Source organism: Equus caballus, chromosome 2 (assembly GCF_041296265.1).
Source record: "Equus caballus isolate H_3958 breed thoroughbred chromosome 2, TB-T2T, whole genome shotgun sequence".
Taxonomy (NCBI): domain Eukaryota; kingdom Metazoa; phylum Chordata; class Mammalia; order Perissodactyla; family Equidae; genus Equus; species Equus caballus.
The window spans coordinates 48,176,763-48,197,110 of NC_091685.1; the positions used below are offsets into that span (position 1 = coordinate 48,176,763).

General features: G+C 52.1%; 1 protein-coding gene across 3 annotated transcripts; it reads left to right on the forward strand.

The window, feature by feature from the left end:
• Positions 1–208: 208 nt before the first annotated feature.
• CDK11 (cyclin dependent kinase 11) lies at positions 209–19,519 on the forward strand. Of its 3 annotated transcripts, none has more exons than XM_023635991.2 (20): positions 209–586; positions 1,134–1,257; positions 2,448–2,563; positions 3,488–3,615; positions 4,908–5,046; positions 12,180–12,316; positions 12,964–13,086; positions 13,426–13,521; positions 13,606–13,776; positions 14,277–14,342; positions 15,041–15,216; positions 16,188–16,278; positions 17,255–17,376; positions 17,644–17,749; positions 18,072–18,193; positions 18,275–18,382; positions 18,460–18,576; positions 18,659–18,807; positions 18,892–19,081; positions 19,173–19,519. In XM_023635991.2, exons 2-20 carry the CDS (start codon positions 1,147–1,149, stop codon positions 19,263–19,265), a joined length of 2,361 nt encoding a protein of 786 aa, XP_023491759.1. In that variant the 5' UTR covers positions 209–586; positions 1,134–1,146; the 3' UTR covers positions 19,266–19,519. The 3 variants fall into 3 exon arrangements, with proteins under 3 accessions (XP_023491759.1, XP_023491760.1, XP_005607646.2); XM_023635992.2 differs by having other exon boundaries at positions 15,047–15,216; XM_005607589.4 differs by lacking the exon at positions 209–586 and having other exon boundaries at positions 1,030–1,257.
• The last annotated feature ends 829 nt before the right edge of the window (positions 19,520–20,348 follow it).

Genomic DNA, 20,348 nt, shown 5'->3' on the forward strand with positions numbered 1-20,348 from the left:
CACTCCTCCGGCCTCGGGGGTCTGGGGCGGGACCCAGCCTTCGCGGGCGAGCGCGGGGGCCGCCGCCTGCAAAGCCCGCCGAGGGCGCACCTGCTGCGTCCGCGGGAGGCGGGGCGAGCGCGGCTCCGACACGCAGGACCTCGTCCCACAGTGGAGTCGACCAGAGCGTCCGCGGGGTCCCCTGCGGCGTTTCCGGTCGCCGGCGAGCACAGGCCCCCGGAGCGACGCCCCGCGGCCACTGGGGGAATGGGGGGAGAGCGGCGCGGCGGGGCCGGGGAAGAAAGGCGCTTGCGCCAAGCGCGGCAGACACCCGGCGCCCCGGGCGCCCCGCTCGGAAGTCGCCCTATTCCGGCACCCGCGTTTTCGTCATCGGACTGCGTCCAGGCCGGAAGTGGCGCACAAGGCGCGCACCGGACACTATTTCTTCTCGGGTCCGGAACCGGCGGCAGGGCCCGCCCTCGAGCGTCATCGATCTGCGACGACGCAGGAAGTGACGACGCTCCTGCCGCGCGCCGGGAGCTGTTTTTCCTCAGGCTCGGGGACCGGCAGCGGCGGCGGCGGCGGCGGCGGCGGCGGCGGCGCAGGGGTGAGTGGCGGCGGGGCTGGCGGGGGGCGCGGCCGGCTCGCCCGACCTTTCGGATCTGGGCGGGCCTCGGAGCGAGGGCCGTGGCGGCCGACACTGCCCGCTCCCTCGTCCCGTCTCGACCCGCGGGGAACTTGGGGTCGAGGAGGCGGCGGGCCCAGGCGCTCCCCAAGCCCGCCCCTACCGGGCCCACCCCGGCTCAGCGCGCCTGAGCCCCCGGCCTCGGAGCCCCGCGCCCGGGCCTGGTCTGCGGGCGCGCCGTCTCGGAGCGGTCCCGGTGCCCGCTGTGAGGCGGCGCCGTCGGGCGGGCGGGGGCGGGCGGCCTCTGGGGTCAGTTCTCTGCGGGCGAGGCCGGTGCGAGGTGGCCGCCGTGCTGGGCCGGGGGCCGCGCGCGGTGGTCTCGTTCAGCCCGAACGGCGTGCCTACGCAGGTGGGGTTCCCCCGTCGACGGGCGGTAAACTGAGGCGCAGCGAGCCGCCCAGGACGGCGCGGGCCCGGCGGGGAGGAGGTCGGGGTCCCGACGCCCCTGGAGTCCCGTGTCTGTTTGCAGCGTTTTGACTCAAATGGGTGATGAAAAGGACTCTTGGAAAGTGAAGACTTTAGATGAAATTCTTCAGGAAAAGAAACGCCGGAAGGAACAGGAGGAGAAGGCAGAGATCAAACGCTTAAAAAACGTAAGCCGCGGTTTTGAGTGAGTGGTTTTCCTGGAGGGTTTTCGTTCCTTGGCCTCGCGTCTGCGTCGGTCCGGCGGGAAAGGAACAGAAACGTTGACGCTCGTCCGCGCCGAGGGCCGACCAGACGGCGCCCGGCCGCGTGTGGGTGCCGGGGCTGCGCGGGCGCGGAGCGGTTTGGACCGAGTCGTCGGTGCGCCGGGCTGAGCTTCCCCGCCCCGTCTGTGGTTTCGGGACGGCGTGTCCGGTGTTTTCAGGACAGGAGCCGCCCGAGAGCAGCGGGCACGCTGGGCGTCCGCTCCCGGCCTGTAATGACGCGCTCCAGGACTCCGGGACTCCCGGGCGCGGGCTCCCACCGCTCAGCTGTGGGCCCCCCAGCGCCTGAGTGCCGTGTGGGCGGCCCAGAGCGTGCGTGTGCCCCGGCGCTCGGGCTCAGTGTAGACGCCTGACACACCCGGCCTAGAGAGCGTGGGCTCAGTGTAGACGCCTGACACACCCGGCCTAGAGAGCGTGGGCTCAGTGTAGACGCTTGACACTCCTGGCATAGAGAGCGTGGGCTCAGTGTAGACGCCTGACACACCCGGCCTAGAGAGTGTGGGCTCAGTGTAGACGCTTGACAGTCCTGACATAGAGAGCGTGGGCTCAGTGTAGACGCCTGACACACCCGGCCTAGAGAGCGTGGGCTCAGTGTAGACGCCTGACACACCCGGCCTAGAGAGCGTGGGCTCAGTGTAGACGCCTGACACACCCGGCCTAGAGAGCGTGGGCTCAGTGTAGACGCCTGACACACCCGGCCTAGAGAGCGTGGGCTCAGTGTAGACGCCTGACACACCCGGCCTAGAGAGCGTGGGCTCAGTGTAGACGCCTGACACACCCGGCCTAGAGAGCGTGGGCTCAGTGTAGACGCCTGACACACCCGGCCTAGAGAGCGTGGGCTCAGTGTAGACACCTGACACACCTGGCGCAGAGCGGATGCCCCTTCTCTCACGTGCTGGTTTCACATTCTCATCTCCGGTTCTCAGCTGGTTTTCTGTTGTAGTTTTAACGTCCCGGGCTTGGAGCGAAGGCTTTTTTATTATAATGTTGTCCGTTCAAAGTGCGAATGAAAGTTTGTTTTTGGATGTCAGCAAGGTTTATCATTAAAAGTGCACTTGTCTATGAGAAAAATGACTTGTTTTCTCCTTACTTCTTAGTCTGATGACCGGGATTCCAAGCGAGATTCCCTTGAGGAGGGGGAGCTGAGGGACCACCGCATGGAGATAACGATCAGGAACTCCCCGTACAGAAGAGAGGACTCCATGGAGGACAGGTGCGTGCAGGCGCTTCTCTGAGGCACGGGGCCTTTCTGGTGCTGCTCTGAAAGCTATGGTCATGACGTCAGGTTCCCCTCCCACTGGAGGAGACGCTCACATGGGGTCAGCTGTCACCTCACTCCTTATGGAGAGACCGAACGAGCCGTTATTCCTTTCTCTGTGCTTACTCTCGGGTCGAGTCAGCAACGTTTCCACAGTACGTTTACGTAATCGTGCTGTGTACTTGTAATGCTTAGTAAGCGACTGTCCAAAGTTTTGGGCAAATAAACCAAAACAGGGCTGAGAGATGCCTGAGCCAGGCCTTTGAGCAGAAGTGGTCCAACTGAGGTCTGTCCTTTCTGACGTTTCTTCCTGCGCCAGGGTGTCTCCTCGCTTGTTGCATTCTTGTATCCAGCATCAAATAATTAAAGGCAGCATAGCCAGGAATTAAGGTAGAAGGTGTAGGGTGTGAGTTCTGCCAAAATTTTGGTCATATAGTCAGTTGAAGATAACAGTAAATGACCTTTACTAAATTTGATTAAAATTGTGGGACTTTTTTTTAAAACAGCCTTATTGCGATGTAAATGACAAACCGTACATATTTAAAGTGTGCATTTTGATACATTTTTACACACCTGTGAAACTGTCATTCTGATCAAGGTAATGAACATGTCCATCACCCCCTGAAGTTCCCTCAGAGGTGTTTTTGTTCCATATACTGCATTGATTTCTTACTTGTTCTTTTCATCTGAATCTGTGTTTAGTGTGCAGTTTTAGCTTAAGTTTTGTAATTAATAAAATTTTTTAAATCATGGTTCAGATTCAGTTATATTCATATTCTGAACTCTGCATTTTCCTGGGTTGGAAAACTCCGTAATATCTTGATGCTCTTTAACATTACTTTCTCAAGCATGATGTGATGCTCTTGTATCTTATTTCAGAGGAGAGGAAGATGATTCTTTGGCTATCAAACCACCCCAGCAAATGTCTCGGAAAGAAAAGGCTCATCACAGGAAAGATGAAAAGAGAAAAGAGAAACGTCGGCATCGGAGTCATTCAGCAGAAGGGGGTACAGAAGCGTTTGTTTCTGTGTGTGTCATATTCAGGTGTGGTCTCTTTCCTGTTTCATAGTACTGCCTTCTCCAGAGCACAGCTGAAAGAGAAGAGAAAGTAAAATTTTAGCTAAAAGCGTAAATTTATTGTAGATCATTCTGAATAGCTATTTCATTTTCCTTCTGGTGTTTTTCCCCCCCTTATTACATTGTTTGGGGGTAGTTTGTTTACATATAAAATTATCTTAATTTAGCAAGTGTAGGGGGAAAACACACCCTTCAATGGTAAATTGCCTTCACTGAAGAGTGGATGCTTGGTAAAGTTCAAATAATGGGTTTGATCTCATACCACTGTTAAGAGCTGCTTAGGGGTCCTGGGAAAACTAGACTTGGGGCCTGATTTAAATTTATCGTAAATGCAGTTGGTTAACAGTGGTTTTATAACGTGAGGTAGAAAGCCCCTGAAAAGAGCTAAAGTTTGCCTGTACTCTTTATGACTAGTGATTTTTTATTTGGCTCGGAAGGATTCGCCCTGAACAATGCTTGTTCCCAATCGTCTTCTCTTTTTTTTTCATTTTTCCTCCCCAAAGCCCCAGTGCATAGTGTATATTCTAGTTGTAGGTCCTTCTAGTTCTTCTGCGTGAGCTGCTGCCACATCATGGCTGCTGACAGACGAGTGGTGTGGTTCCGCAACTGGGAAATGAATCCAGGCCACTGAAGTGGAGTGTGCTCAACTTTAACCACTAGGCCATCATGGCTGGCTCAGTGATTTTTTTTTTTTTTTTTAAAGATTGGCACCTGAGCTAACAACTGTTGGCAATCTTTTTTTTTTTTTTTGTCTTGCTTTATCTCCCCAAACCCCCCAGTACATAGTTGTATATCTTAGTTGCAGGTCCTTCTAGTTGTGGCATGTGGGACGCTGCCTCAACGTGGCCTGACAAGCAGTGCCGTGTCCGCGCCCAGGATCTGAACCCTGGGCCGCTGCAGCAGAGTGCACGAACTTAACCACTTGGCCACGGAGCCGGCCCTAGTGATTTTTTTTTTTTTTAAATTATGAGACTGACATAGTCTAATCATAGTTCATTCAGTACAAGAAAGTAAAAATAGAAGATAGAAATCAATTTTATTATTATTTTTTTTAATTGAAGGCTTACTGCATAGAGTTTTATGACTTCATATTTCTTGTTAAAGTAAAATCATGATTGCTTCTCCAGGTCATTAAATATTTTTTCTTTTCTTCCCTGGGTATTTCCAAGTTACATTTTTGGAAGTTAAGTTTCCTTGCATGACACTTCTTATTTCTCATCAGGGAAGCATGCTAGAGTGAAAGAAAAAGAAAGAGAGCATGAACGTCGGAAGCGACACCGAGAAGAACAGGATAAAGCTCGCCGGGAATGGGAGAGACAAAAGAGGAGGGAGATGGCAAGAGAACATTCCAGGAGAGAGAGGTTAGTTAAGGAGCTTTAATTAAGCACTTGTGTTGGTCAGCATCCCATCAAGGCAATGAAAGAGATGATCATTTTGACACACAAATGAGAACTTGGCAATATGAAACAGATTTGGTGCAGAAGTGGTACATGCACATAGAGTCAGGGTGCAGTAAGCGTTGGGGGTGATAACCAAGAGAATTGTGGTGAAGGAAGTGAGTTTTTCCTATATCCTGAGGACAGAAATAAGTGTAAAATGATTGAGAGAAGATAATAAAGGGAATAGAAATCTGTGTGTTGGCTTCCTCCAGGTGGGGGCTTGTAGGGGGCTGCTCAGGAGCCAGATTGAGCAGGTCCTAACTCATGCCAGAGACCCCGCATCAGTGTGTGAGACAGGCCTGGAGGAAGTGATGCTGCCAGAAGGAGCTGGAGCTCTGGTACAGGGATTCAGACATGAGGAGTGAAGGCAGGGTCAGACGTGCAGCAGTAGGGAGGAAGGGAGGAAAAGGAAGACAGAGTGGGGAGAAAGGATCTTCCTAGACCTGTTAGCTGGCAACTGGTAAGGAGGAAGAGGAGCTGTAAATACCTCTGAGCTTAGTCCATCAGGGTATTGAGGGACATGCCCTGAGGGAGGAAGGGGACTGCTTCGCATGTTTCAGGTAGTGTGCTGTTTTCAAGTCAGCGAGGAGTGGGGCCATCTCAGAGACAGCTCATCCACGTATATAAGTCCTGACGGGGAATCGGTGCTCAGGAGAAGTCTGGAGTGCAGGGTGTTTCATCATGTGTTCAATCAACAATTATTTATCGAGCACCTGCTCTGTACCAAGCACTGTTCTCGGTAGGTCTAGGCCAGGAAGACAAGGGAAATACATTGCTTAGGATTCTCTGGATGACAGCAGAAATAGACTCTGGTTCTTTCAAACCAAAAAAATGGAAAAGTAAGAAAGGAAATCCTAAAGGCCTTGAAACAGTGTGGGAGCTGGGACTCCACAGTGTGGCACAGGAACGTGAGGAGGGTGTGTGAGAAGAGCCTTTGTTGTTGTGGCGCAGAGGGTGGGAGAAGCTGAGGCGGTGAGGTAAAAGCTTGAAACCAGTGCAAGGCAAGCCCTGTGCTGACTGTCCATTGTGGGCTGATCACCCAGCTGTGCAGACACAGTGGTGACCCCATGGAAGCCAAGCTTGAAAATAAAAAGCATATGGAGAAAAACAGCAGTGACCACCCTCTGCAAGGGAGACGATTCCCACATTTAGCCCAGAAGGTTACTAAAGCAATAGCAAGACTGAGGGAAAATTATTACAGTCTGGAGTTGCTGCAATACATTATCTAAAATGTCCAATTTTCAACACACAGGTTTTTTTTTGTTTCGTTTTGTTTTGAGGAAGATTAGGCCTGAGCTAACATCTGCTGCCAATCCTCCTCTTTTTGCTGAGGAAGACTAGCCCTGAGCTAACATCCATGCCCATCTTCCTCTACTTTATATGTGGGACACCTACCACAGCATGGCTTGCCAAGCAGTGCCATGTCCGCACTTGGGATCCAAACCAGCGAACCCCAGGCTGCTGAAGCAGAACGTGCGAACTTAACCGCTGCGCCACCAGGCCAGCCCCTCAACAAACAGTTTTGAGACATATAAAGAAAGAAGAAAGTATGACCCTGTTTTAAGAACAAAAGTATCAGTAGAAACTGAGTGTTGCCAATTTACCAAAGACTTGGAAGCAAGGACCTTGAAGATGGAGCGGTAGAAAGTACACATTCTGAAGAACAGACAGAAGAAAGATTGAAGAACAGCGAAGAGTCTCGAAGATCTGTGGGACAACATCCATTGTACCAACATCCAGGTAATGGCAGTCCCAGGAGGGAAGGGGGAAGGGGCACAAAGATGTTTGTTAAAATAATGGCTGAAAACTTCCCAAATTTGATGGAAAACATTTATCCACATATACAAGAAGCTCAGCAAAGCCCAAGTAGGATAAATACAAAGTTGTATCATAGTCAAACTGCTGAAAGCCAAAAAGAACGTCTTCTAAGGCTGAAAGAGAAAAACCGAAAAACAATCTACATCAAAAGGGGAGTTTCAGTACTATTGGTGGCTGACTTCTCATCAGAGACAGTGGAGGCCGGAAGGCATAGAACAGCACAGTCACCTGCTGAAAGAGGAACTGTCAGCAGGAACTCCCTATCCAGAAAAACGATTGTTCAAAGTGAGGGAAATAAAGACCTTCCCCGATGAACATAGATTGGTGGAGTTCACTGTTAGCACATGCCTTAATGAGAAATACTCAAGGAAGACCTTCAGGCTGAATGGAAATGACACCAGACAGAAGTCTGAAATCCACAGGAAGAAGAAGACGAGTACTAGAAGTGGTAAAAATGGAGGTTAACATAGAAGAATCAATAAATATGTTTCTTCTCATGTCTTTTCTTTAAAAGACACAATTGTATGAAACAGTAATTATTAAAACATTGTGTTGTTGTGTAATATATAACATGCACAGACTGCACAAAGGAGAAGGGAAGGAATGGAGCTGTGTTAGAATAGACTTTGTCTGTTTTACCAGGAGCAAGTTTGTATTAATCTGACAAGACACATACTGCAATCCCTAGAGCAACCACAAAGAAAATAACTTAAAAAAAAAAGTAAAAATAACAGAGGAGTTAAAATAGTATACTAAAAGCTTTTGAGGGGCTGCTCCTGCCCCGTGCTCCCTCCATCTGCCTTTCACTTCCCAGCTGCCAAGATCTTGGAAGCTTTGAAGCTCAGCAAAGAAAGGAAATCCATTGAGAGCAGTCTGTAAAGAAATGCTTACATACAAATGCTTCTTGCTCCTCCTGTCTAGACCACTGACTCCCAGTGTCTCCTAGCACTCTTGAAGCCCATGCAGTAGGGGCCCTGAAGATTAAGCTTCATCAGCATCATGTTAGTCTTTTTCTGCCTATTTGAACATGCTGCATCAGTGAGAATGTAACTGGTTAAATGATATCTAGAAAGCTGAAGAAGACCTCTAGTAGGAACAAGCCGTGAAATCAAGTTTCAAGTCAATCTCGAGGTAGATATTACAGATTCTTAAGTGAACTGAAGATAAATGTTTTATAAAACTTTAAAGGTAGTTCTCCAACAGTAGAATAATTTCAGGATATGTAGCCTCTGAGAATAAGTCATTGTGGAGGAGATGTCAGCATCACAGTGGAGTGAGCTGTTCCTTTAGTCTCTTCCCCACTAAGTTACAGCCAAGTGGACATTCATTAACCAACAGAGGATTCCCTACAAAGCACAATAGGACGTCTGAGAGGTCCACACAGCCATACGTCTGAAGGTGGGGTACTCGATCCCCAGGAAGCAGTGGAAGGAGGTGAGCGGATCCCCTCCTCTTTCCCAGCAGCAGTGATCTGGGTCACAGGTCCTCATGCAGCAACACGCACATGACTGTAAGAGGTGGTGGGGGAGCAGGCAGGCCTACACACAAATGCTTTTGCTTTCAGAGTTGCAGCCTGCCCACAAGAATACTCCATACCAAATGGCACAGCTCAGCCACCACATGGGCACCCCCACTAAGCACAGCAGCCCAGGTGAACCACCTGTGAGCACAGAGCAGACCACACACGTACCAAAGAAAGTGCCCCTCCACCCTACCTGGCACACTAGCTTGGCTGGTCTCTGGCCAAGGCAGCAGATCTGCACCAGAGCACCTGTGCATGCATGTGTGCCCCACCAAGCAGCTGCACCCAGCGGGCAAATGCAGACAAGCCCTATCAGCACAACTTCCAGCAGATGCAGCAGGTTCAGAAAACAGCTCCTGCCCTCCCCTCCAAAGTGGTGGGAGACAGAATCTGTGACCTGTACTTCCACAATGCAGTACCAAAGGGTCACTTCATCAGACACCACGAAGAACTGCATTAACACTCCAGAGCAGAAGGAAAATGACAAGTCTCCAGAAACCAATTCTGAAGTCACAGGAATTTACAATCTAAATGACAGACAAATCAAAATAGCTATCATAAAGAAACTCAATGAGTTACAAGAAAACTCAGAAAGACAGTTCAATGACTTCAGGAATAAAATTAATGAGAAGAAAGAATTCTTCACAAGAGATTGAAACTCTAAAAAGAAAAACCAAACACAAATTCTGGAGATGAAGAATACAACAAATGGGATAAAAAACAATATAGAAACTTTAAAAAACAGAGCTGATATTATGGAGGACAGAATTAGTAATTTAGAGGACAGAAATATAGAAATGCTTCACGTGGAGGAGGAGAGAGAACTAAGACTTAAAAATTCTTATTTAAACCCCAAACAGGGAGAAACAGGAACAAAAAAGAATACATAGAAAAAACAAAAGTAGATCTAGCCATATCCGTAATTAAACGTGAAATGGTCTCTGTAACCCAGACAAGGGAGAGATTGTTGGAAAAGCTGATCCAACTACATGCCATCTATAAGAGGAACGTGTCTGAGTCAGAGACAAAACTAGGTTGAGAATGAAAGGATGGAAGAAGATACAGCATGCAGGCACGACCACAGAGAGCTTAAATGGATACGAGAATGTCAGGCAAAATAGGCGGTAAGACCAGTATTAAAACAGAGGACTTTGTAACAACAGAAGGTGAACACAGCTGGAACGTAGGATGATGGTAAATGTTTGCGCACCTCACAAGAGAGTCCAAAAGTACATGAAGCAAAAACAGAGAATTGAAAGGAGAAATAGATAATTTATTGATTATAGTTGGAAACTTCACCATAGAGATGGAAATTTCTCTAGTCCATAGAACAACCAGAGAAAGTCAACAAGCGTCTAGAAAATTTGGAAAAGACTATCAACCGACTCAGTCTAACTGGTCTGTGCATGCAACACTCCATCCATAGCTGCAGGGTACACATTCATTTCAAGAACTCAGAGGACATTTTCCAACGTAGATTAACACCGTATAATCTCAGAAGAACTGAGGGCCTGGCCCTGTGGCCAAGTGGTTGAGTTCATGCGTTCCACTTTGGCGGCCCAGGGTTTCACCAGTTCAGATCCTGGGCACAGACATGGCACTGCTCGTCAAACCATGCTGAGGCAGCATCCCACACAGCACAACCAGAAGGACCCACAACTAGACAACTATGTAGCAGGGAGCTTTGGGCAGAAGAAGAAAAACACATACACACAAAAGAAGATTGGCAACAGATGTTAGCTCAGGTGCCAATCTTTAAAAACAAGTATTGACATCATGCAAAGTATGCCCTCCTACCACAAAAGAACTAAGAAGTCAGCAACAGAAAGAAATCGGGGAAAATCCTCAAATGTTTGGAAATCCAACAACCTATTTCTGAATAATCCACGACCCGAAAAACAAATTGTAAGGAAGAATAGAAAATATTTTGAGCTAAATGAAAACGAAAACAATGTGTTAAAATAGGGATGCAGGGGCCGGCTCCGTGGCCGGGTGGTTAAGTTTGCGCACTCTGGTGCGGTGGCCCAGGGTTCGGATCCTGGGCGCGGACATGGCACCGCTCATCAGGCCACATTGAGGCGGCGTCCCACATCCCACAACTAAAGGGACCTGCAACTCAGATGTACAACTGTGTACAGGGTGGGTTTAGGGAGATAAAGCAGAAAAAAAAAAAAAGATTGGCAACAGTTGTTAGCCCAGGTGCCAATCTTTAAAAAAAATAAATAAGATTGGCAACAGTTGTTAGCCCAGGTGCCAGTCTTAAAACAAAAACAAAACACACAGGGATGCAGCCAAAGCTGTGCTTAAGAGTAGAATGTTTTGGCTTTAAGCACCTGTATCAAAAAAGGAAGTTGCTAAATCAATAACATAGGCTTTTACCCAAGGAAACTAGAAAAAAAGAGAAGCAGACTGAACCCAACGCAAGCAGAAGAAATGTCCAGAAAATCCAAAGCAGAGAGAAAGCAGACTCATGGGGGTGGGAACTGACCACAGATAGACAAAAGGGGGCATGTTGGGATTATGAGACTGTTTTAAAACTGGCTCATGGTGATGGTTGCACAATTTCACAAATTTGTAAAAAATTGAACTGTGGTTAAATTGTATATGTAAGTTATACTTCAGCTTTCATTTTGAAATAGTGTGGACTGAGGTATTTACAGAATAGTACCTAGACTCCTGCAGCCCTTGTCCTGCTTCCAGCTGTGACACCTGATGTAGATCAGTGTGGGTGCGGTACTGGTGACGACACCACAGCTTGTTTCATGTTCATCATTTTTGTTTTTTGAGGAAGATTAGCCCTGAGCTAACATCTGCTGCCAATCCTCCTCTTGGCTGAGGAAGACTGGCCCTGAGCTAATATCCGTGCCCACCTTCCTCTACTTTATATGTGGGACACCTGCCACAGCATAGCTTTCTGAGCGGTGCCATGTCTGCACCTGGGACCAAGCTGCGCCACTGGGCCACCCGCCACCCCGCCCCCCCCGCCCTGTGTTCACCATTTTTGCTTGTGCTTGTTTCTGTGTGCTTTATGATACTTTTTTAAAAAAATGTGTTAACTTTTCAGATCATATTTGGACGTAACTCTCTAGGGACATGAAAGTTAACTATGTTCAGTTTTTAGTACTCGGCCATCTTATGGTGCAGCCAGCCACACATATTTCGGTCACTGATATTTCCTATGTTCCGAATGACACCGGGCCTCCTCCTTGAAGCAGCTTCCCCACTGCCCCACATGACCACATTCATGCCCACGTTATCTCTTCACCGGGCTGGGCTGGGGAATGGCCTGGGTGCACCTGCCACAGGATCCAGTGAGGTGGGTAGGATGGGGCCCCAGACCTAAATCTGTGGTTCCCCCACCCCACCTTCTGCAGATGGACTCTCCATGCCTTTGTAGCCCATGAAAACTTAGCTCATGAAGGTGGATTTAAAATGGGCCATCACACATATTTGGGGAAATTCTTGATGCGTCTTAGTAGAACTACGTAACAGAAGCATCCTAGAACCAGTGGGTTTCTTGTCCTAACAGGTGATTCTGTTATGGCTCTTTAGGAACAGTGCTCTCAGGGTGTGTCCATGTATATTCTGCTTTTACAAAGCCCTTTGTGTGTTGAACAACCTGAGAAGGCAATTTATAAATTGAAGCAAAAAGCCCTGGGGTGAAAAAGAAAACTTTGTGTTTGGGGAAAACAAAGTTGGTGTGTGCTGGTCCCAGGGACCGTCTGGAGCAGCTGGAAAGGAAGCGAGAGCGGGAGCGCAAGCTGCGGGAGCAGCAGAAGGAGCAGCGGGAGCAGAAGGAGCGGGAGCGGCGTGCCGAGGAACGGCGCAAGGAGCGCGAGGCCCGCAGGGAAGGTGTGGGCAAGCCTGGGGCTGGGGCGTGGGTGACCCCAAGCTGCTCCCTGGGGTGAGTGGGGGCTGCCCAGGGGCCAGGACAGTGCAGCTGAGAACAGCCAGCCATATGGGGTGCATATGCGTGTGGACACCAGCGCCCCTGAGGTGGAAGTCAGTGCAGGCTTGGGGACTCTGGAAGGTAGCGGAGCAAAGGGACAGGCCATGAGGCACAGGGTTCGAGCCCTGACCCCGTGCTGCCTTGCTGAAGAAGGCAGTGGGTCGTATGCAGCGGAGCAGCACCCAAGGATGTGTGGCCAGGGGCAGGCCCAGGCCTGGTGCTTGACAGCTGGACCCAGTGTCCTCTGTGTGTACTGCCCACCAGTTAGGCACAGGCTTGAAGAGGCAGGTTCTTGGCCCCTTCCTTTTTGGCCAGTAGAGATCAGTCCAGAAGGTTTACCTGGGTCCTCAGAGTTGGCTCACAGCCTCCAGGTTGGACTATGTCTCCTTGGCTTCTTGGCTTCTGTCCCGGTGCTGTTAGCAAGTGCCTGTGCTATGCACAAATGGGCTGTCACCATCAGCAGAGGTGTAGGTGGGAGATGACTGAGGGAGGGCCCTGTTGGAAGACAGTGCAGCCAGCACCTCTTCTGCTCTGTTCTCTTGTGTGCCAGTTTCTGCACATCACCGAACAATGAGAGAAGACTATGGCGATAAAGTGAAGGCAAGCCACTGGAGTCGCAGCCCACTACGGCCGCCCCGAGAGAGGTTTGAGCTGGGAGACGGCCGGAAGCCAGGTGAGCCAGGCAGCACCTGCTCAGGGAACAGCATGGTATGGTTCTTTGCCTGGGAATTTTTGAGCATAAAGACTTGGTTTTTTCCCCACAATAAAATGATTTGCTAAAGTGTTTCCATGCTACATGACAGGGACCATTACCATTTGTGTGAAGTAAGTTTATGTATTTGTCAGGTGGAACATTTGTTACTGGTCCTTCAAAGAGTTGTTCCAGCCAAGGAGCTGTAGATGAGCTGTTTTTCATACAATTAGAAGTTAGTCTTTATATGAAAGGTGCCGTCTGATCGTGTTTTTTTAAAAACATTTCTTCAAATTCACTTTTGATGGTTTGTTTCATAAGTAAAAGAAGAGAAAATGGAAGAGAGAGACCTGCTGTCTGACTTACAAGATATCAGTGATAGCGAGAGGAAAACCAGCTCAGCCGAGTCTTCATCAGGTAGCTGCGTCCACCTGGCTGAGGCTGACTGCTACTGTGACGGGAGGGCCCGCCAAACTCACTTCGGCTGTTTTCTTCCTAAAGCGGAATCAGGGTCAGGTTCTGAGGAGGAAGAGGAGGAGGAGGAGGAAGAGGAGGAGGAAGAGGGCAGCAGCAGTGAAGAATCAGAGGAAGAGGAGGAGGAGGAGGAAGAAGAGGAAGAGGAAGAGGAGGAGACAGGGAGCAACTCCGAGGATGCGTCTGGACAGTCAGCTGGTGAGGAGAGTGTGGCTGGGCGGTTTAATATGAGGCTTTAGAAATTACAGATGGGGGCTGGCCTGGTAGTGTAATGGTTAAGTTCACAAGCTCTGCTTGGGCAGTCTGGGGTTCGCAGGTTCAGATCCCAGGTGCAGACCTACACACCACTCATCAAGCCATGCTGTGGCAGTGTCCCACACACAAAAAATAGAGGAAGATTGGCACAGATGTTAGCTCAGTAACAATCTTCCTTGCCAAAAAAAAAGAAGAAATTACAGAAAAGTAAGTTGAAGTCTAATTTAAAAATATTTCCAAATTGAAAATGCCTTGCTCTCTGGGCTTCACGTAAGACCCCCAAATTGGTTCTTTAGAGTTCTTCTTGCTTTCTGTCAGCTAAAGTAGACCCTTGTTTCTGCTTGTGGAGTGTCGAGGAGCCCTGGAACGGGACAGATCCCAGACCAGCCCTCGGCTTGGTGCCGGCCCTGCAGATCTGAGCAGACGCCTGTTTTCTCTTGCAGAAGAAGTGAGTGAAGAAGAAATGAGTGAAGACGAAGAGCGAGAGAGTGAAAACCACATCTTAGTTGGTAAGAGGTCTCCTTACTAGAGTTTTTTTTCCTCATCTGTCCCTAAGTGTGGTGACACTTTTTTTATAGTTGTGGGCATGACTGCATGGCAGTCTATTTAAAGTAAACCACTCTCCAAGGTATGTCACACCGCAGAAGCCACAGGGCGTCCCTGTCCTGGCGGTGTCCAGTGACTGAGCTGACTCGCTGAGAGACTTGCTCCCTGAGAACCACAGGGTTGGCCTCTTGTGACCATGGAGGCCGGCATTCCTTAGAGCAGACAGTGCTAACGGAAGGCCGCCATGGGTGCTGCAGTGACCGGGACACTGAGCAGGGCTGGGAGACTCCAGCCGGGCCTGGCCTCAGCACAGGGGACGGTGAACAGCAACGCAGGTTCCACTGTAGGACAGTCATGGGCGAGGGACTGACGTGGCCTCCAGCGGGCAGCAAGGCTGTGCTCTCAGGGCTTGACAGACAGGTTCTCGGTGGGCAGGCCTCCAAACTCAGCATCTGATCAGTGGCTCACAGTGGTCACAGCTGAGCCGGTGGGCTCCAAGACCCAGTGCTGTCTGTCTAGGGCAGCGGGACACGCAGTTGGACATGCAGCGCCCTGGGATGACTCCTGTGTGGCGTCTTCTTGCACTCGGTGTCCCACCCCAAAGCAGGAGGGGGTTTGTGACGCTTGTTCCTTGTTCCATAATCGGGTTTAACTTTTGAAGTTCCAGAGTCACGATTTGACCGAGATTCCGGGGAGAGTGAAGAAGGGGAGGAAGAAGTGGGCGAGGGCACCCCGCAGAGCAGCGCCCTGACCGAAGGAGATTTCGTGCCCGACTCTCCAGCCTTGTCGCCCATTGAGCTCAAACAGGAGCTGCCAAAGTACCTGCCCGCCCTGCAGGTCAGATGCCCTCTCCACCCAAGGGCCAGCTCTGCTTTCTCATCATGGTCACAGCTGGTAGCTGAGAGCAGAACCCAGAGCCCCAGTGTGGGTGTCCAGCACCTGAGGGGGCCAGGCTGCCTGTACAGTGAATGTCGCTGGCCGGGCTCAGCCATCAGCCTCCCACACATCCACGGTCATGGTCTAGCCTATCACCTGGCAGCACTGGTGGGAAAATGGCTCCCAAGACCCCAGCCAGGACACCCACAGGGGCCCCCACATGGGGCAGGCAGGTAGCCTTGAGGGGTGGCCGGTTCTCTAGTCATTCCTCTTGCTGCCTGGGCTGACTGCCCTGTCACTTGCTGTGCAGGGGTTGTGGCGCCGTGGCAGGAGGCGGCGCACATTTTCTTTTAGGTGAAACGTCAGGAAGGAAGGATGCCACAGGGAAGGACTTGGGGAGGGACAGGTCCTAAGGGGCAGGTGCTCTGGGTATCCACGGGCAGGAGGGTTCTCTCTGGCAAACATGCTGTGCCTCAGTCTGGCACCCCTGGGCTACCTTAGCAGCTCTGCTGGGTAGAGCTTCTGTGAGTGTGAGCCTGGCCACCTGCCACTCGGAGCTGACGGCAGCCCAGCCCTGAGTGCCAGGACCAGCAAGGCGTGCATGGAGAGAAGGTGCTGAGGGCATGGCGCTGCAGTGGGCCACTCCTGTCCTTGGTGTTATCTTAATCAGAACCTGTAGGCCAGGCCAGGCCTGGCTGGAAGGATGGGGCCTGGCTGGAAGGATGTGCCCTTGGGCAGCCTTGTCCACGTTGGTTTTATTTCATAATAAAGGGGCGCATGCTCACTGAACAAAACAGAAGTGGGAGAAGAAAGTTACTCCTGGCCCCGCCACCCAAGCACACTTTGGGCCCTCCTGAGATTTCCAAGTAGGGGTTGCTGCGGGCTATGTGTGACTGTGGCTATCACACCCTCATGCTGGTGCTTCTTCCCAGGGCTGTCGGAGCGTGGAGGAGTTCCAGTGCCTGAACAGGATCGAAGAAGGCACTTATGGGGTGGTCTACAGAGCAAAAGACAAGAAAACAGGTGGGTAGGGTCCCAGGGGGGTCCCCCAAAGGGAAGAGAAGATGTGGGGCAGAGACTGGGTGGCCCAGAGAGCCTAGTCAGCAGAGGCCTGTCCATGGGCAGGAACGAATCCCTCCTGAGGAACATTGTCCTCCAGTGCACCTGCTGCACTGTCACAGGCCCATTCGGTACGTACAAGCCCTGCTCAGTCCCCACACTGGCTCTAGGAGGGAGTTTGGGTGTCCTGCCCCAGTCACAGCCGTGCACGGGAGGCTAAGGTGCAAGCCTGGGAGATCCTGGCCCCTGGCACCTTCAGCATTGAGATCACTGAACACCCAGTTCCATATGCTCCCAGGAGTCACCCCTCCCCTGGTGCTGAGCCACGGCCTCACCTTACCTGGCCACACCAGGTTGTGACTCATGGGTGACACACACCTGAGCAGTTGACCCTCTGGTGCCTCTGGAGGCCAGAGGTCAGCCTGATCAGGAGTCTGCTGCTTGCTTGTGACAGCAGGTGACTCAGCTCCACAGGGGAGTGCGGAGTTAGCCGGGCGAGTGCCTGGGAGCTGCCGGGGCATTGACCTTGAGCCACGGCACCTGAGCAGGTGTATGAGCTTCGGAGTTAGAAGTCCCCCAGTGCCCTGGCTGGGTCTTGAGAAGTCACAGTGGCCGTCTGAGACCCTGTGAGCCTAGGCAGTGTCTGTGTGCTGGGCTGACACAGTTTGCCCTGTCTCCTCATGATCACAGGAGGGGCACAGGCATAAATGGGAAGATTCTCCTTAGTGGTTCTGGACAAAAGCTGATCTGGAAACGTGCCTCATGTTTCTACCAGACCACAAGTTGGGGCTTTTCCTCCTGGTTAATATCCTATGGGAGCTCCCACTTAAGACGAGACCTCTTACTGCAAGATGCAGAAGGCTTTGTACGTCCTGACAGATCTTAGTGTTCACAGAACAATGTTGTCTCAGCATCTGTCTTTAAACTGTTTTCTTTTCAGATGAAATTGTGGCTCTGAAGCGGCTGAAAATGGAGAAGGAGAAGGAGGGCTTTCCGATTACCTCGCTGAGGGAGATCAACACCATCCTTAAGGCGCAGCACCCCAACATCGTCACCGTCAGAGTAAGGCGGTCCCAGCCCAATGCACCTCTGCCCCGAGAGGGTTGTGCGATTCACACTCCCCTGCGTCTAGCAAGCTCTTTCACAAACAGTGTGAAAGTGAACACTCGCCTCCAGAAATGCCAGGCCCTTCATAGTTGTCTCACTTATAGATCCCTGCTGTCACCCAGGGTCTGTGCCCTGGGATTTCAGGTTTCCTGGGAGAGCCAGTGGTCACAGGGGTGGGGCCTGGGGGTACCCAGTGCCAACAGACCTGCTGTTGTTTCCTAGGAAATAGTCGTGGGCAGCAACATGGACAAGATCTACATCGTAATGAACTACGTGGAGCACGACCTCAAGAGCCTGATGGAGACCATGAAGCAGCCTTTCCTGCCAGGTAGCACCTGCAGGAGTTAGTGCCAGAGATGTGGCCCTCTGACCCATGTCCCCCTCGAGATGTCTGACCCTCAGCCTGCCTGGGCCATGGGCAGCATCCCTAGAGGTGGAAGGAGTGCTGACCTTGTAACTCTGATCGTGTCACACTGTGTGCATGAGGGCCTGTGTGTGCAGGGGTGGGTGTGTGTGTGCATGAGGGCCACCCGGGGCAGGAATGTTCCCAGGATAAACACACCCTGAGAAGGGGGTTGCTGCTAAGGTGGGTAGATAACCCAGGGGGACCAGCCCTCTGCAGGGCCACATAGTGACCTCTCGCTGTTCAGGGGAGGTGAAGACCCTGATGATCCAGCTGCTGCGCGGCGTGAAGCACCTACACGACAACTGGATCCTGCACCGCGACCTCAAGACGTCCAACCTGCTGCTGAGCCATGCCGGCATCCTCAAGGTGAGCCCGAGGGGCCCAGCCTGAGAGTTGTCTGCTCCCGGCCACAGGAGCTCGCCCACAACCCGCCCTCTGCCCTTGCAGGTGGGGGACTTTGGGCTGGCGCGGGAGTATGGGTCCCCTCTGAAGGCCTATACCCCAGTCGTTGTGACCCTGTGGTACCGCGCCCCAGAGCTGCTGCTCGGTGCCAAGGTGAGTACCAGGGTGTGGGGGGGCCTGCCCTGTGTGTGTGGCCCCACCAGCCCCTGAGCGTGTCCTTGGTCTCCCAGGAGTACTCCACAGCTGTGGACATGTGGTCAGTGGGCTGCATCTTTGGAGAGCTGCTAACTCAGAAGCCGTTGTTTCCTGGGAAGTCAGAAATTGATCAGATCAACAAAGTGTTTAAGGTGGGTCTTGGTCAGCGATGTGGGGGTTGGTGGGATCCTTCTCTACAGGGTGGGGTCAACTTGAGACGTCCCTCTCCTTTAGGACCTGGGGACCCCCAGTGAGAAAATCTGGCCGGGCTACAATGACCTCCCTGCGGTCAAGAAGATGACCTTCACTGAGTACCCATACAACAACCTCCGCAAACGCTTCGGGGCCCTGCTCTCGGACCAGGGCTTCGACCTCATGAACAAGTGCGTGTGAGGACGGGTGGCCACTCCCTTCCCAAGCGTGCCCTCCCCCACCGCGCTGGGTTCCACATGCCCTTGTTCTCCCAGGTTCCTGACCTACTTTCCTGGGCGGAGAGTCAATGCAGAGGACGGTCTCAAGCATGAGTATTTCCGTGAGACCCCGCTCCCCATCGACCCCTCAATGTTCCCTACGTGGCCCGCCAAGAGTGAGCAGCAAAGGGTGAAGCGTGGTACCAGCCCGCGGCCCCCCGAGGGAGGCCTGGGCTACAGCCAGCTGGTGAGTGGCGGGCTGGTGGGCGAAGGGCAGCAGGGGTATCCTCGAGGTGGGGTGGCCTGGCAGGGGCCCCACGGTGCCACTTGTTTCCCAGGGTGATGATGACTTGAAGGAGACTGGCTTCCACCTCACCACCACCAACCAGGGGGCCTCAGCTGCAGGCCCAGGCTTCAGCCTCAAGTTCTGAGGTTCACAGTGGTCCCCAGACCAACCCCTGGGAGCACCAACCGATAAGGCTCAACTGGGACTGGGGCAGGTGCTGAGGACACTGGTCTTGGTCCAGACCTAGTTCCTGCCCTGACTGGATGCAGCTGTGCCAGCTGGGGCTGCATGGGTCGCAGCCTCAAGTTTTAGACTGCTGGTCCTGTTGGGTTTCCATGTTTTGTTTTTATCTTGGCTTGTAAATTTGTAGAATTAAATAACATTTTCCTTGTTGTGGAACGAAAGGCTGTGTTTTTTCAGATATATTAGGCTTTCTCCACAAAGAGAGGGTGGGTGTCTGCAGGTGGCCACGGTGAATGGCCCATCCCCTGAACACACACTTGGCTGTGGTGACCACAGGGGGTCGTGCCGGTCACATGCTGGCCAAGGTTTGAAATGGAGCTATGGCGGGATTTTCCTACTTTTTAATCTTGAGGCTCCTGCGTGGCCCCTTCCTGCCCCTCCCCTGGGGCGTCCACAGCCCCCAGCTCCCCAGGCCCCCCAGAGCTGGGTATGTGAGCTCTCGCCATAGTGGGTTTTCCACAAGGTGGTTACATGATTCGAGATGCAGTAAAGTATTCTCAGAGGAAAGCTCTGGTGTGTCCTTTCAGCAGTTGGCCTCGAGCTAGTGCTGCCTGGAGGGGAGCTCGCGCCACGCTCTGTGGCAGCAGGACTGGGTGGAGAGCAGCCTCTGACCTGACGTGGGCTGAGCTCTTCCTGGCTTGCTGGGCTTCCAGCTCCTGGTCTAGCCAGACAAGGTGTCACTCAGGCAGAAGGGTGCTTGCCACCGTCCAGGGCCTCCACGTCCACCAAGTTAGTCCCTTCTGGCACCACCAGCCCCATCCACCTGATGCCAAGGTGCTCACCCCGGCCTTTACCTGCCCCAACCCCGTCCTGCTGCCATCATGGATGCCTTGAGGGCACAGCAACCCCACCCTCCCCGCCTGCCCTTCCTGCCTCCCCATCCCTGAGCAAACGCAGGACGGATCCAGGGACCTCAGGCTCTCCCAGCTCAGCCTGCTTCCCTGGGTGGTGCTGCTGGCACTTGGGCCTCAGTTTACCCTGCTCT

Excerpts from the sequence above, each read along its gene's own strand:
- CDK11 (XM_023635991.2), top strand. The coding sequence starts at position 1,147 with ATGGGTGATGAAAAGGACTCTTGGAAAGTGAAGACTTTAGATGAAATT. Across the intron at positions 14,343-15,040 it reads TGAAAACCACATCTTAGTTG|TTCCAGAGTCACGATTTGAC; the intron begins GTAAGAGGTCTC and ends TAACTTTTGAAG. Across the intron at positions 17,750-18,071 it reads GAAGCAGCCTTTCCTGCCAG|GGGAGGTGAAGACCCTGATG; the intron begins GTAGCACCTGCA and ends CTCGCTGTTCAG.